We start from the raw sequence: 16,569 nt of genomic DNA on the forward strand, positions 1-16,569 counted from the left end.
AGATCATAAGATTGCTTTTCTCTGCTCATTTTCCTCCAAACTGCACTGACTTTGGCAGTTTTGTAACAAAATAAAATATATACAACAATGCTGTATATATTTCAATGTCACATTTGAATGAAATAAAATAAGGTGAATGAAAAACATAGAGCCATTTGAGGCCACTCTTTGTTTCTCTGATACACCGCTATGCAATTCACTGTGGAAAATGTCCAAAACATTATATACATCAATTCTAGAAAGAGACTGGAAGGCCGGACAAAATTGCTTGGGGGGCCGGATCCGGCCCATGGGCCTTATAGTGAAAAAAGCAATTAAAAACGCCATGTGTCATGACTGAAACCTAAGGACACTACAGCTCCTAAGACCCGGTCATCTCCAGCCCTGGCTAAGACTTGGTGAGGATACTGGTGCCTGTGGTGAGGAGGTTAATGAGTGGATGGATTCATTAATTAATAAAAAGAATTAGTCATGAAAGATACACAGAGGAGTGTAACAGGAAATGATAAAACATTATTTAATGCCCTTGACGTTGTTCCAGTGACCACATCATCGTTTGGATATTTGTCAAGTGCCTGTGTTGGGTTTTAAATGGCTTACTTTCTCTGTTGAATCTATTATTTCTAGATCCCTTTGAGAACCATTTCAACTGGGACTGAAAAGAACAAGCACAACTCTGGCAGCTGACAAGTTTGTCTGAGAGAAAGAGGAAGACTGCCTGCTGGGAGTCGAGGTCCTGCTTCAGGCGAACAACAATGTATCCGTGAAAACAGAGAAGAGATATTGATGAGAGTTGTTGTTTTGGACAATTTACTCATCATTATTGTTAGCAGTAAAAGAGATGGATCATTTGTTTCTGTTTACACTCGGGAGTTAAATAGTTCAACACAAAAATTGTATGATGTGTGAGCTGTGAGCGAGAGCTGACAGTGCAGCGGGTGGGGCAGCGTAACCAAGCGCCGTCTGCTCTGGAGCTGTTAATGATGACTCAGCACTTTATTTTGTTGATCATGTAGTGACTGGCCTTTTGCAACTGCAGGGTAATGTGTGCTGTATTATTTACATACAAGTTCAACCAGCCTTGGTGGCTGATAAAATGTCCTTATTTCTCACAGAAGTGTAGAGCCGAATTTACGCAGGGTTTTGTTTTTGTAATTGAATCATAATTAATTAAGAAGGAAATATAGCATACAAATGTATATAATAATTATTATTATATTATTACACATGACCTAACTTAGCAAAGCATGTTTTAATTTGACCATGGATGGGAGTTAGTTAAGCAATACTTTTTTTTATAAAAGTTTCATGTTTATTTTAGTTTGTTTTAAGTCTGGATAAAACCAGATTGTTCTTTGTCTCGCTCCAGTAAGCTACCACTATTGCAGTGGTCTCCAACTGTTTCCCCCTACTTTTACATAATAAAAGCAGCAGTTACTTCTGTTTTGACAATATTTAGGAAACTTAAGATATTAGTAAAGCTTGGACAGTTAGTAGCCATCTGTTATTGTATCCAAATGTTTATAGAGATGTTCAAGTTCAACAAGTTCAAAAGAAGACTCAGGGGAAGACTGAAAAATGAACTGCTAAACTGCTACATGCACATAGAGGTCCATTTGCAAATTGTGCAGCGCTAAGCTATGTCATTAAAAATACTCGACTTTAAGTTGACTTTACCAATGCAAGAGTTCATGACCCTCATGACTAACATTGTTAAATATAATAGTGCCTATAATGAGGTAACAGCTGGACGCTGGAAGTGTAAAAGTACCAAGCCTCAGTATCAGGGCAGAAATTGAAGACTGACACGTATTAACTAAATTGCCCTTCTCCTCTTGTCCTGCACCGCCTCAGTATTTTGCTGCAGTTGCCATCCGTCACCAAGACTGCAGAGCCAGACTTGGGAGCGGGAAATACTATAATGGAGCGACTGCTTTAAACAGACCCACGGAACACAACATAAGCGTGTGGGGGAAAGTGTCAGCCAGTTTAGCTCTTTCCTAAACGCTTCATCCGCCCCGTCTGCTCGGTTCGATACACAGCCAAGCACAGCGGAGAGTGGAGGGCTCTTTTGCATGATGATGGCTCCTGTTGTCAATATGTGCTCATTGTGCTCCTAATCGTTGTTCAGTTCCATTAGAGAATTGTGGCTTGCCCAGATTGCATCATTCCCTGTGCGCGCCGCTTCGATTCGCTCACTGCTGCTGCAACTCCGTCTCCTCGGGGCGTAAAAGTCAGAGCAGGTTTGTGTTTATTGATAGATCATAGAACCAGGAGCGAGCCCAAATTGGGGGAATAGAATTTTACATTTTGAGAAGAAACGTGTGTGTGAAAAAAAATGAAATGCAGGGATATGGGGAGAATGTGTAGTGCAAAGAAACAAGAAAGAAGCAGGATTTTGTGGCCGTATAAGCTCCTGTCGGATCCTCCCTGTCTGGTTTTCTGAAACAAATGCATCTGAGATTTACAAGGAGATTTTGGGCGGCTTTCGACCCCCTCTCTCTCTCTGTGGAAATGTGAGAAATTGCCTACAAACCGCGGCGTCTCCTGGGACAGAGCTACCTGGTGGACAAGACGGGCTTCTACAGAAACACAGACGCATACTAATGTCCCGCTGACGGCCAAAACAAAAAGATACGAGGACGAGGTTTGCACAAAAAGCTAAAATAATTCAACAGACTTTTACATATATCCCAGACCTTACAGCGGGGAGGCAAGACGTACAGGCTGCGTCTGGCTCCCCGGGAGGTTTAATCTGACACCCGAGGCGATTCTCAATATACAAATTATATTTCCCGACCAATACATCACGTAGTAACTGCAAGGACTCCATCTCCCATCAGCCTGGCACCCAGTTGGTAAAACTTGTGAACCTCCACCGTTGCAAAATACAAAGAACATGATTTTTAAACTGCTCTAGTCGCTCCAATTAAATTAGAAATACAAAATAAATACAAAGTCTCACAGCAGATGTTTTGAAGTTTTCTTGCTGCAGGCTTTGTTTGCACTGAGCAGCTACAGTGCACACGCCGGCGCCAACTCTACCTTTAATCCATTGTCTAGGCAAGTTCCCAAATAAAATATGAGCAACATGGATTTGTGCAGTTTGCATAATTACTCTTACAGGCTCGGAGTGGATGGAGCGGGAGCTACAATGCACATGTCTAGACATAATGACCCTTTTTTACTTCCCAGGGGCTGAGGCTCTGAAACTGTTGAAATGTTGGCGCAAAATACGGGCTCTTTATTTCCCTTTGAGATCACAGAAGATATGGAAGTCTTTGAAATGCTAATGCTTCTGTTGTCTCCGTACAATCACCTGCAATTTTATGAACGCGACGCAGCGGGCGGCATGAAAAGGTGGCCAGCGGGGTAACGCGGAGTGGCAGTAGCAGCAGTGGAAGTTACTTGAGTATTCGTGTTCTGGAGCAGTGTTTGAGTTGACATTGCAAGTAGTTATTGATACACACTGTAATAACAGCTGATATTGATTCATGCATCTCCCATGATGTGAAGCTGTCAACGTGTCAGCTGTATCAAAGCCAGTAATGGGGAACACAGACGTCAGAGGCCCTTGTTAAAACTGACTGACAGGTGAACGCTCCAACTGCAACACAACCACGAGCATCAGGGTTGTTCCAAATACCACGTCTAAATGCATGTTGTTTGCAGGTGATTTGTTTTTTGTCAGAGGGGCGCATTTTATGTCAAATGAAGTCAGTGCAATTGTTGATTACCAGTGTCCAGCCTCAAGTTATTTTGGGACAGATTTACAGTGGGAGGAAAACGTATGTTAGCGCTTTGGAATTACTCACATTTCTGCCTAAATGGTTGTAAAATATGGTCTGATCTTCATCAAAATCATAAGAATTAATAAACAGTATCTGCTACCACCCAAACATATACATTTCATCATATTTTTAACGGCCATAACATGTAAACATTCACAGGACAGGGGGGAAAAAGTAAGTGAACCCAGGAATCTCGCTGAACTGCAACAGTTTTGTAAAGAGGAATGGTCCAAGATTCCGCCTGATCTGCTTACTTATTCCACACTGTTGTGAATGTCTCAGGTTTTTCTTCAAAATATCTTGATAAACTTGTGAATTTATTTTTCCATTGATGATCACACGTTGTCCAGGCCCTGAGGCAGTAAAGCACCCCCGCACCATGATTTTACCTGCTCTATACTTCACAGTGAGCAGTTTTGATGTTGATGTGCTGTTCCATTTTTCCTCCACACTTGACATTGAGTGTTCCGCTCAAAAAATTAAACTTTGGGTCCATCAGTCCACAGAATATTAGTCCAGTAGTGCTGTGGAGCATCCGAGAGCTCTTTCACAAACCAAAGTTGAACAGTTTAGGAGGAACACGCGTCATGTGTGAAGGAAAAAATGGGAAACAGCACATCAACATCAAAACCCTTTCTTCACTTTGAAGTATGGAGCAAGAGAATCATGGTGTGGGGATGTTTTGTTGCCTCAGGGCCTGGACAACGTGTGATCATCAATGGAAAAATGAAATCACAAGTTTATCAAGATATTTTGAAAGGGGGAAAAAAACTGAGACATTCACAACAGCATGGACTAAGTAAGTGAACCATTGCATGAAATAGCTGCTAATCCTTCTTTGCAATAACTGCTTTGGATGAATCTTGGACCATTCCTCTTTACAAAACTGTTGCAGTTCAGCAAAATTCCTGGGTTCGCTTACTTTTTCCTCCCTGTCCTTGTCTGTTTACATGTTATGACCAATAAAAAATATGATAAAATGTAAATGTTTGGGTGGTATTAGTTTAACTCCACAAGACCTATAGCCCCCTGGTGGTACAATGTAACGCTCGTATCTTGCTACCGCTTCCACCCACACACGCTTATCATACGTCAAAATGTCGAGCAGAGACGCCTCTACAAAAGTATCCACTTCAAACTCAAATCAATCTAACACCGCTCAAACCCCAGGCAATAAAGCACACACATGGCTAGAACGCACCTTTTGACCAAGTACTAATATCTGAGGGCTGACATCCCACAATACGAACAGCAGCACACAAAGCTATACAGCAAACGAAAGCTAACAACTCACTGAATCGATAGGTGTAAAGCTTGTTAGCACAGCACTAAACGTTTTCAGCAGAGCCCACATCAAACTGCAGAAAATCCACCAGCAAAAGAAAATAAAACATGCAATTGCTGACTTACTTTGGCTGTTTTTCGTCCGCGGTAAAACTTTTACTCCCAAGCCTGTACTCCGGGTGCTCTCCGTGAAAACACTGTTTCATGGACGCCATGTTGGGTCTGCTAGCCCCCGTCAAAATGGCACAGCGAGCCAACGCGCTAAAACTGTGACTCACACTAGCTCTCGCTGTGTCTATGTTTGCTCACCTGTAATTCGCCAAAGCTGCTGTCCGTCACAGCATGGGTGATCTCATTGGGTGCAGACGAACGTCTGCTTTCAGGGGACATATCGACGTCCGTGATTGGTTGAAATTTCGCAGTGTTAGCAGGCTGCGTAAAGAGGCCAGTTCAGTCCACTCTTTACGCGCAGAGCGCATGACGCACGGGGAAGCGGCAGAAGAGTATTTTCGAACAGATTTTTTTACATTTTATCACCACACCATGGCTTCTAGAGGGAAAAAGAGGGTGTACACGGCTGAGGAGACACGGGCTATTGTTCTTGGTGAGATGGAGTTTGAACATACTTTTGATGATTCGTCTTCTGACGAGTCCGACCTGTTGGAGCCAGCCAGCGGTTCAAATTACGAGTATCCACCAGATGAGAGGTAATTGTTTTCTTCTTTTAGTATAAATTTTACTGACAGAACAAAATGCACAGACAAGTGTATTGCTATTTTGTGTGAGTACTAGTTTGTCATGCATGATTTGTAAAGTGCTATTTGTGTTATTATTTATATTTATATTTTATTATTTATTATTATTATTTATTATATATCTGAACATATATTTTTGTATTATTTATTCCTCAGCAGTGATGATGATGGCAAACAAGAGTCTGGTGTGCCAAGCAGACCTTTATCACCACAGCCAGGTCCATCTGGAGTGCAGATGGACCTGGCTGCTTCGACAAGGTGAGGGTCTAATTTGTTTTGTAGTACTTAGCATAAACTCACACATTGCAAATGAGTCATTGTCTATAACGTGTGCATTTTGCAGTGCTGGAAAAGAAAGTCTGCCATCTCTACAGTCAACACCTCAGGAAGGAGCAGTGCACAAAAGGGCGAGACGTGTATTGTCCAAAAGGCAGAGGTGATTATTGACATTGTTGTTGTTACAGTATACAATAGACTGTTTGCAAATTAGTGACTGTCTGTCTTCCTGCTGCAGTATGGCTCCAGACACATTCACACCTTCAACTGGGCAAGGTGTGAGTTCCTCTCACAGCAGTGGTGGTGGGGAGGAGGAGGAGGAGGAGGAGGAGGAAGAAGAGGAAGAAGAGGAAGATGAAGATGAGGATGAGGAGTACCAGCCGCCCTCTGCCCCAGTGTCAAGAAAGTCCAAAAGGCTGTCGTCCGCAGAGCAGAGGTAAGCGTTGGAAAAGCTGCCTGCAACTGATTGCATACAGATGCAAATTAGTGACTGTCTGCCTTTTGTTTTTCAGTGCTCCTTCAAATACACAAAGTGTGTCTGCCCCCCCCTCCAAGGAAGCCACTGTCAGGCCCCGAAAGGCACTCTCCAAGAGCAAGACGGGGAGGAAGAGAACAGGTCCTGCTGCCACAGTATCTGCTCCTAGTGATCGGTGGAAAAATCGTGATGAGGAGGACACTGCACCCAATCCACGCCGTTTTGTTCCAGCGAGAGACACAGGGCCTGTTTTGGACAAAGACGCTTCATGGACAGTCCTGCAGCTTTTCCAGCTGTTTTTTGCCAGTGCCACGGTGAAAACAATTATTGGAAACACAAACATTCATGCTGAAAGGCAAAAGGAGGCAGGAAAAAAATACAAATGGACTCCATTGACTTTGAGGGAGTTTTACATTGTCCTGTCTATACTGCTGTTCACTGGACTTGTCAGCGCAACCGCAAGACACGATTATTGGAGGACAGATTTCCCATATGGTTTCCCATTCCCAAGGAACAAAATGTCCCGGGACCGGTTTTTAGCCATCATGTGGTCACTGCACCTCAGCAACCCCCTGGAAGACGAGGACAATGAGCGCAAGAAGGGCACACCGCAGTACGACAGGCTTTTCAAAATCAAGCCACTTTACACGGACATTGTAACAGCTTGTCAGTCATTTTATCATCCGCACAAGTGCATTTCAATAGATGAGCGTATGGTTGCATCCAAAGCGCGAAGTGGAATGAAACAGTACCACAAGGACAAACCGACCAAATGGGGTTATAAATTGTACGTTCTGGCAGACTCCACAAACGGATATACTTGGAACTTTTTTGTATACACCGGCAAGAGCAACACTGTTTCCGAACATGGACTAAGTTACACCTCAGTCATGGATCTGATGTTACTCCCCGTACTTGGCTCAGGCTACACCGTTTTTGTGGACAATTTTTACACTAGTCCAGCCCTGTTCAAAGACTTGTCAAAGAAGAAAACGGGTGCCTGTGGCACAATAAGAAAAACTCGTTCTGGTTTCCCCAAAACTACATTGAATGACCTCCCAAAGAAAGCAGCGAGGGGTGAAATAAGATGGATTCGAGAGGGCCCACTGCTATTTGTGAAGTGGATGGACAAACGGGAGGTCACGATGTGCACCTCTGTTCATGGTGCATACAGTGGGAAATCGGTCAAGCGAAAGGTCAAGGAGCAAGGCCAATGGAAGACCGCACAAGTGCCCTGTCCCGATGCTGTGGTGGATTACAACAAGTCGATGGGCGGTGTTGATTTATCTGACGCCCTTATTGGCTACTACTCTGTCCTCCACAAGACAATGAAGTGGTATAAAACATTCTTTTACCACTTCCTGGACATCGCAGTGGTAAATGCCCATATAATACACACGGACCTGGTTGAACTCAAGGCTGATGGGACAAAACCACTCACACAAAAGAAGTTCCGGGAGAAACTGCTTGTGGAAATGGTCCAATTTGCAGATGCTGAGGAGACCCCTGAGGAGACCCCTGAGGAAAGGCCAAATACCTGCATGCCAGTGTATTATGGGGAGGATGCCACGGCCCAGAGAAAGTACTGCAAGAGATGCTTTGATGCAGGGGACAAACGAGTAAAGACCCCTGTGTACTGCAGGAAGTGTCAGGTACCTCTGTGTCTGACAGCCAAAAAAAACTGTTATGTCGCCTGGCATGATGCTCGGTGAACTTTTTGTTTTATTTTACTTTTTATTACATTTGTGTGTGTTTTTGCTATATATAGTTTTTATAAATAAAGTGTGCTGAAATATATAAATTTTGTCTTTACTTTTTTGGGGAAAAAATAGCATTTTTATGACCAAATATGTAAAAGCATCCTAAATTTTCATTTTCATTGAGATATTCCATATTTCAAATTTTGTGCCAAACTGTGCCAAACTGTGCCAAAATGGCACAGTTGGTCTCCGCCTGGATTTTTTTACATTCTAAGCCTGTAAAACTGTAAAATTCTTTGTTGAATAGGCACCAACTTTGCTCCAAATGTTCATGACAGGATTTACTTACAATTTAGGTTGCAACTTTGCTTGTTTACTGTAAAAATAAGATGTTTTGCTCCTTTTTTTCTGTTTTTATTAGGCGGAAATCAAATTTGTTGAGAATGGACCACAATTTTCCTTGCCCACAATTATTTTCTTCCAAAACTTCACATCCACAACATCCACAAGCCCCAACAGCCCAGCTGTGAACAAAATTTGCATTTTAAACCTTGTATAAGGCTTTTAATTATGAAAAGTATGGGAATACTATTTTCGGAAAAGTGAGATAAATAGAGGGTATGAGGTTAAGCAGACACTGTTTACTCATTCTTATGATTTTGATGAAGATCAGACCACATTTTATCACAAGTTTAGGCAGAAATATGAAGTGTTCATATAAATTTTCTTCCCACTATATATTTTAGTTTCATTTGCATTCGATTATGCAAAGAAGCTAATGTTATGTAGTGCTTTAGCTGTGTTTTTTTTCTCTGTACAAGTCCCATAAGTTTCATTTCGAGAAATTCAATTCAACTTCTTGAGCCTAAAATTAAAGAGTTCTTTTGTGAAATTTGAGAAAAAGCAATAAATAAATCTGGTTCAAGGCATCTTCACTGTTCTGAGATGAATGTATTTGTACATGATGGGCCCCTAAAAATAAACAAACTAAATTTACCAACCATTTGTATCGATAACAAACTCGTTCTATTGTTCAGGAACGCGTTTGGGCCGCGGCTAACAGTTTAAATTCCCATAATCATCTGTTTCATTGTTTAGAACTGTGTAAATCAAGTACAAGAACATCAAAAACACAAGAGAGAAGTATAACGGCTGGGAGGCACTCACCACGGGGCTCTCCATGATGCCTTTGAGGAAGATGAGGTCCAGGTCGTTGGCCGTGGTGGAGCTGGTGCTGTCACTCAACGTATCCAGGGCCTGGTGCATGGCTACACACAGACACACACACACAGAGGGAAAGAAGGGGACTTTATTTACTCCTCCTGCTCCACATTCTAACGCGAGCTCATGGGAAATTGACGGGATACAGCGGGGAGTTTACACGACGCAGCAGAACAACTGAGGGTGGGAGTGGGAGTGGAAGGGGGGTGGTGGGGGGAGGCGTTTGGCTCACATCCTTTTCCCAGGCAATTTCACCTCTGTCACTCAGCGTCTTTCCAAAGTCTGTCACAAGCCGCACTATCTCGCTCCCACAACTCCCAACATCCCCCCCGGCAGCGCGACACACACTTCTACGCATCCGGCAAGCTCACAGTCGCCCCAAAGAAGAAAACTAGTAGGTTGTTTGTGAATTTCATTTCCATTAAAAGCACAATTTCACAGAACCAAATTCAAAACACTAAACGGCCACAAGAGAATTGTCTAATGGGCGGTAAAATAGTAGATTTGTGCCCATTCATTTTACCAATATGTTGCCATAAATCCAATTATCTGCTAAATGGTTATAATGATAGCACAATACACGCAGTTTTTCTTGTTATTGCGCCATTAGATCAATTCCAGAAGAAGCTGTCACATCTCTGCAGAGACAATGGCCGATCCTTTGATACATTTTTATATTTGGCTGCATGAGAAAATTACAAATAAATGCTCTCGAAGATACACACACGCAAAAAAAAAAAAAAAAAACGACTTACAAGTTTCAAAGCCAAGTCCAAACTTTGAACAGTCCAGACAGACGTAAATGATAATGCATTCAGGTACACACAGTGCGCAGACACCGCCAGCCAACACGCATTTATCACCGCAGATAGGACTGTCAGAGAGTGAAGCTTTTTATGCACAACCCGGCTCCGACCAATCTAATTTATCCAATACACGCGGACCCAGTCTGTTAAGTAAAGTGAGAATACGGCACTTCCTTCACTTGCTTGAAATGAACAGAGAATAGAGCCAAAAATAGAGCTGCTTCCAAACACCCTGATATGCCTGCTCATATGAGAACTGCTGTTTATTGAGGCCAGTGATTAATTCATCCTGACGCGACCGTTAGTTTGTGGAAATGCTGGACTGAACTGCATTTTTGTTATTATGAGCAACTCAGGGTGGAGGAGGAAAAGCCAGAAGGAAGTTGTTTTAAAGTGATTATTAATTAGGGTGTCATTTGTCGCTAAAGTCACTAAAGATAATATGGGCACAGTTCAAATATATCCATTGTTAGAGCCTTAAATGCAGAGCCTAAGTGAGTAATGGAATAACAACATAATTAAATAATAATTGCATTAGTCTTCCGTGGCGAGGCCGTATTCTCCTTGTTTCCTCTCCCCGCGCTGTGCTCGAGACGGACGGGTTGCCAGATTTGCGCCTGGCAGCCCTTCAGTCCGGCCGGCTTGGCTTACAGGTCCTGCATAATTCTCTTTAATCGCTGCGACAGTACAGCTCTGGGGTTGCCACAAAGGCAGTTTGAGCTCATTCATTCTTTCTGTGTACAATAACAAAAAAAACCTTCCTACCAGTTTCTGAAGCCTGTTGCCACTTATTCATCACTCAACTGTAGTGTTAGAAAATATTTCGCAAGGAAAGCTCTCAAGTAAAGCTGAATTCCTGGAAGAAAGGCAAGTCGGCGCTAGTGGCGAATGATACCCATTTCTCCAAAAGTCTTTCTATTATTTATACGATTATTAAAAATCCAACCCGTCCTCCTTTTTCTCACGCTTTCTTTCTGCTCGGCTCCGGATAATAGCATCGGGCAAATCATTTTCTATTGACAGCAACACAGACGGCGCACATAAGGGGGACGCTGGCGAAGATACAAGGCTTAAATTCACTTACAGCTATATTTGTTTCTTATGGCCATGCTTCAAATGCAGTCACATGTCAACAGCGGAGTTAATCTACTCCCTTATCCTCTTTACAGGTGAGAAACAGGGCCAAGTCATTTTTCACTTGAGCGCGTCTCATTTCTTTTCACTCACTTGTAAATTGATACGACTATGCGGCTCCGTTTAAGCAGGTGAGCGCTTGGGAGCGCGATAAAGCAATAAGGAAATGAACCGGAATAGATGTGCAGTGCGTCAGGTGGTGTACAGAATCCACCTTGAGACGCCACTTTCATTATGCCCTGAGCGAAGGTTTAAAGTGAACGTATGGTAAATTTAATCTTGCGGCGGAGATCTCATAAATGAAGAGAGTTATCTTAGGGTTGAGAGCAGGACCACATCTTTCTGCTTCCTCCCATATGAAAACCACCTGGTCCCGCTCCTCTGTACGCTCACTTCTGTCCCTTCAACCCACTCCGCTGTCACTATGTTCTCATTCCTTCAATCCCTCATGGGGGACATAAAAAGCCACGGCTCATCGTCTCTTCAGAAGTTCCACAAGAGTTAACAGCGCTGCATATACCTGTGATTGTCATCTTTTCTTGCTTAATAAATTCACATTTCACTTCATTCTGAGGTTGTGGTCCGTGCTCCAGAATGTCTTCATTTTACGATGGTTACGACTGTTTGCAAAGTGGTCCTGACATTTACCGACAATCAGCCGCTGCGGAGACCTCAAACAGAGATGTCCGGGTTAACTCTCTCTCTGCCCGGAAAAGGCACAGGAGACGCCAAATGACAAACAACGCAAATTAGCATTGCTTTTGTCTTTTCAAGCCTCCTCTGAGCCCCGGCCTAACCTCCGAGGAGAGCTACAATTAAAGCCAGTGTCACAGAGGCGTCCGGACAATCTGCCTTGTTGTTGTTTGCGGTTCGGAGCGCAGCGGGAGAACGTGGCAGAAGCTCTTAGCCAGCACTTAGCGAAGGTTGTGCGGTTGCCATGGCGCGGTGCAGAGGGAGATGGAGAAAAAGGGATGAAGGGGGATGGCGTCCAGGGAATCGCACCACGCAGGGACTTCGGCTGAGGGAATACAAACTCACCAGGTTTATGCTTCAACACCAACAAGAGCGCTTTTGCTTTGTGACACAATAAACTCCTACAGTGCAGCTGCCAGAGGAAGATCTCGCCAACTAATGACTGAAATGGCTTGTTAGAAAGTAACTCGAGGGCCCTTTTTTGCAAACTGACTGTCACGTGGATTTGTGTTTTGACACTTCTTTGTTACTTTGTTTGTTTTCAGCGCTTTGTCCGGCCATAAGGGGTAGGCCATTGTGAAAAACTAAATTAAATCAAAGTAAATATTCCACACAGATGGTGCAGGTGCAGAAAACACACACGTTTCATTGTATTTGTCTCCCCAGTGGGATTTACTGTGGGTAAAGTCAGCTAACCCTTTGGTTCAGACCTTTAAAAACATGTTCTACAGAAAAAAATAAAAAGTGAGCGCCTTCATTTACACCTGCCACTCCGTCAGAAAGTATGAAAGTCCTGACAAAGACCAATCAATATACATAAATTGCACCTACTGCACCTTAAATTGAGCCAAAGCCCTCCCTCGAATCAATTCTAATCATAAAACAGCATCAGCGCTTACGCCTCTCACAGATACAGTCCAGACCGAGCTTTTGTTCGAACTTCTGACTTAATTAAAATACTGAGATGAAAATAGACCTGATGTATATCTGCGCCAACGTGTGGCTTATTCCGAGAGTTGCCCGGAACAGTCAATGATAACATTTGGTAATAGATATTTCGGGCTGTACACAAAATTTTAATACTTGGCGCTAAAATCCAGGGTCGTGCAATAAATCTAATTTTTAATCTATTCGTCCTCCATCATCAGCCTGGTGCAGTGTAAGTGACAGGTCCACAGTCAACCCTGTGGCGGCAACAGCTCCTTGTCTGAAATGTTGGACTTTAAGGAATGATGCTGGAGGTTTATTTGAAATTGTCTATCATCTGAACCATACTGATACAAGACATTACCTAGCCCGATCAGAATGAGGGGGAAAAAGTGACCTAGTATTTGAGTGTGCAGGGGAAAACGTTCAATATGAAACACACGCACACACTTTATTCCGACAGTGTGACTCAGGGCTGATGGGAGCTTGTCTCCTTCAGATGCCGCTGCTGTTCTTTGTGTTTGCTTTACAGTCTATAGCTCTGTCAGCGTACGGCGGCGACACGCACAGGAGTATGTTACAGATGCATTACAAAAGCCTCATGGGCTGTGGCAGACTTTATTAAATATGTTGACGCTCCTCTTAGATTTGATTTTTTCAGTTTAATGCAATTACGCGAGTCCCTGAGGTGGCAGGAGATGAATGTGACAGACACAAAGTGCAGAGTCATATTGTGCCAGAGCGTATTCCACCAAAGTGTTTACCAGCGATGATGAATCACACCAAGCTCCAAGTTTACCATTTATTTAACTGTCCCTCTCCGGAGTCTGAAAGATGAAAATGATAAAGCCCCATCTTGTCTCAGCATGACTGCGACAAACTATGATGAAGTGGCATTAAAAACAAGCTCTATATGAGAGTGAGGAGCGTGAAAAACATCAGCCTTAGTTTAAAGTCTTCCATCTACTAAATCTGCTGTGCTCTTGGATGATTCGTTAGTTTGATTATTGGATTGGCTGCATTTATTGAATGTTTTTCATTAAGGAAGGATTTATTTAACCCAAAACATTGTGAGATAAGATACTAGATAGTAGGGATGCAACAATTCAGCTTAATCACCGTTCGATTCGGATTTTGATAGAAGGATCATCATCATTTGATGCAATAAACTCTGTGCCTCCAAATAACAACAAGTGATGTTTAAATGTGTTACTTGTTAATTTGAACACATAAAAAATCTTTATATGACTCAAATGTTTCAGTCTGTTTCAGCTCCCCTCTGTCATGACTGAGCCGCTCCACATCTACAGCTCCCGTCAGTCCCGTCACTTGCTCACATACGCACACGCACACACACACACACGCACACACACACACACACACACGCACACACATCCTCCCTCAGATACTAAGCTATCAAAAGGCAAGGATCCTTTTTATTATTTTTGAGCTATGGTCCACTATTTGGAGTGAAGAAATAGAAATGTGTAGACTCTATGCTTGCAGCCAATCAGTGTGAAAAGGGACTTTGCAACTGCCATAAGTCCCCCATTGCCATGGTGATGCTGGGTTCAAGCTGAGGGCCTGGATGCACTCATTAGCCATGTGAAGGTCACGGCTGGAGACAGCACTTGTGATATTTGTTGACATTTTGCAAATGGACACAACTCCCATTACTCCAGGCCCATGGCTGCAGAAACTCTGCACAAAAACTTTACAACATTATTTGCTGAGCTTGGGACAGCTGGGCACTGGCGTCATTCTTTCACTGGGCTATTTAATGAAAGAGCATACAACAATAGCCGGGGCCATGATTCGCATGAAGTCATAGACGATATCGCCATATTATCTAAAACCCTCAGCCTGAAGAGTATTAAATTGTCCGTTCTGTTAAAGGGGAATTGCCTTTGACATCCTAATTCTGCACTGTACTCAATGACCCATCGTGTGTGAACACTGCTTCATTAGTCTATTGGACCCGAGGATGAAGATGCTTTCTAAAAGCTCCAGGATCACTGTGAACATGAGGAAGAGGAGTTTTCTGAAGGTTGCGAGGCTGACACTTGGCGCGTGCTGTCTGTGATCAGAACACTACTGCATATGAATGACCCCTCCGTACACACTGTGAATGAACAATGCAGAGCAGGTCCCTCTTTAGTCGGCACACTTGTACACTGTCTCTGCCCCACACTTGTACAGTGAGCTGATAGACAGCACCGCTGGCTTTGACAGAAATGTGATTCATTATGGCTGTCACTGCCGTCTTGTCAAGCTACATCACAGAGCAGAGGATCTCTTACAACGCATACTCTGGACAGAGTGACATAAGATGACAGAGCACTGGCATAAGGATGCTTTGAACTGAGGAAAAGTGCTTCAAAAATGCTTTTGCGTCTTTGACATCAATATTTAACCTTTGACATGATTCAAAGGGTTCATAAATATTGCTGTAAAGAATGAGAAAAAATTCAGAATATTCTACCTTGATCAAAGAAATTAATCAAGCGTCCAATCCCCTCAAAAGACCCGAACAAGCTCCTGTGAGCTGTCATACACACTACGAAACATCATGAAACCTCTTCACAAACACGGGTGCTATTAAAAACATTTGTACATGAAGAACAAAAGGGACACTGCTTCTGCTAATGCTTTTCCTGTTTATGAGAGGCAACAGCTGCCGCAGAGGCGCTGACAGACGTAATTAAAACAACCAAATAACTCATAATATTTTAACCAGAAAGTTTGGTACAACATACAGTAGCAAGCTCACTGCTCAGCTTCCCGTGGCATAGATCATCAGTATTCATCCAACAGCTAAACGCACTCAGTGACGTCAAGTAAATAACGGCATGTCAAGAGCGCGCCACATCTGGTCAAGCACCAGAAAATACTAGTGCGTACTACGATGCAACACCATGCAATATTGACGGCTTCATCACTTATGAATGAGAATTGTGGGACTTCTTGCTCCATACTGTGAAAGCAAACATCATTATAATTCAGCACAACTGTTCGAACAGCCTCTCCACTCTCTGGCTCTTCCTCAGTAGTTAGTTACAGCTCGCATGTTGTCGCAAAGGCAGTCGCTTCATCTGGTTGGTGCTCACTTCCTACATATTCTAGATCACATGATGTCCAGGGTCCCGTCTTCATCGGCCCCCGGAGAGTTTAAACCCATGAGGAGCAGGTGCACTGGGAACTCGCACTCGCCTACATCCTCAGCTCTATACGTCACAACAGCTGCTTCCTTTTCCACTTCCCAAAAAAACGCTTGATAAAGTGTCCTTACCTTCTTCACCCTGCTTGAGGTCCAGGCCGTCCAGGGAGTTGGCCGAGTCGCCCTCCTCCAGTGAGAGCCTTCTGAAGAGGCTGCCTGCCATAGTGAGCGCGGCACCTAACTACTCTAACACACCCAGCGTACTGCCTCCCCTGTGTGCGCTCTTCCTTCTCCCCTCCGCCCGCCGCTGACGTGAACGTGCGTACGCGCCTCTCCGTCCTCCACGTGAA

General features: G+C 43.4%; 1 protein-coding gene across 2 annotated transcripts in view; it reads right to left on the reverse strand.

The window, feature by feature from the left end:
- mpp2b (MAGUK p55 scaffold protein 2b) overlaps window positions 1-16,569 on the reverse strand; it is a 46,077-nt gene that overhangs the window by 11,789 nt on the left and 17,719 nt on the right. Inside the window, exons 1-2 of one of the 2 annotated variants that reach the window (XM_079577350.1) lie at window positions 16,352-16,535; window positions 9,449-9,549 (exon numbers count right to left, since the gene is read on the reverse strand). In XM_079577350.1, the coding sequence (XP_079433476.1) occupies window positions 9,449-9,549; window positions 16,352-16,442 (192 nt within the window). In that variant the 5' untranslated portion in view covers window positions 16,443-16,535. Of the gene's footprint in view, window positions 1-9,448; window positions 9,550-16,351; window positions 16,536-16,569 lie in introns of those variants that run through there. The other variant, XM_079577351.1, reaches the window with a different exon arrangement.

Source organism: Gobius niger, assembly GCF_951799975.1.
Source record: "Gobius niger genome assembly, chromosome: 19".
In the NCBI taxonomy this organism is placed as follows: Eukaryota; Metazoa; Chordata; class Actinopteri; order Gobiiformes; family Gobiidae; genus Gobius; species Gobius niger.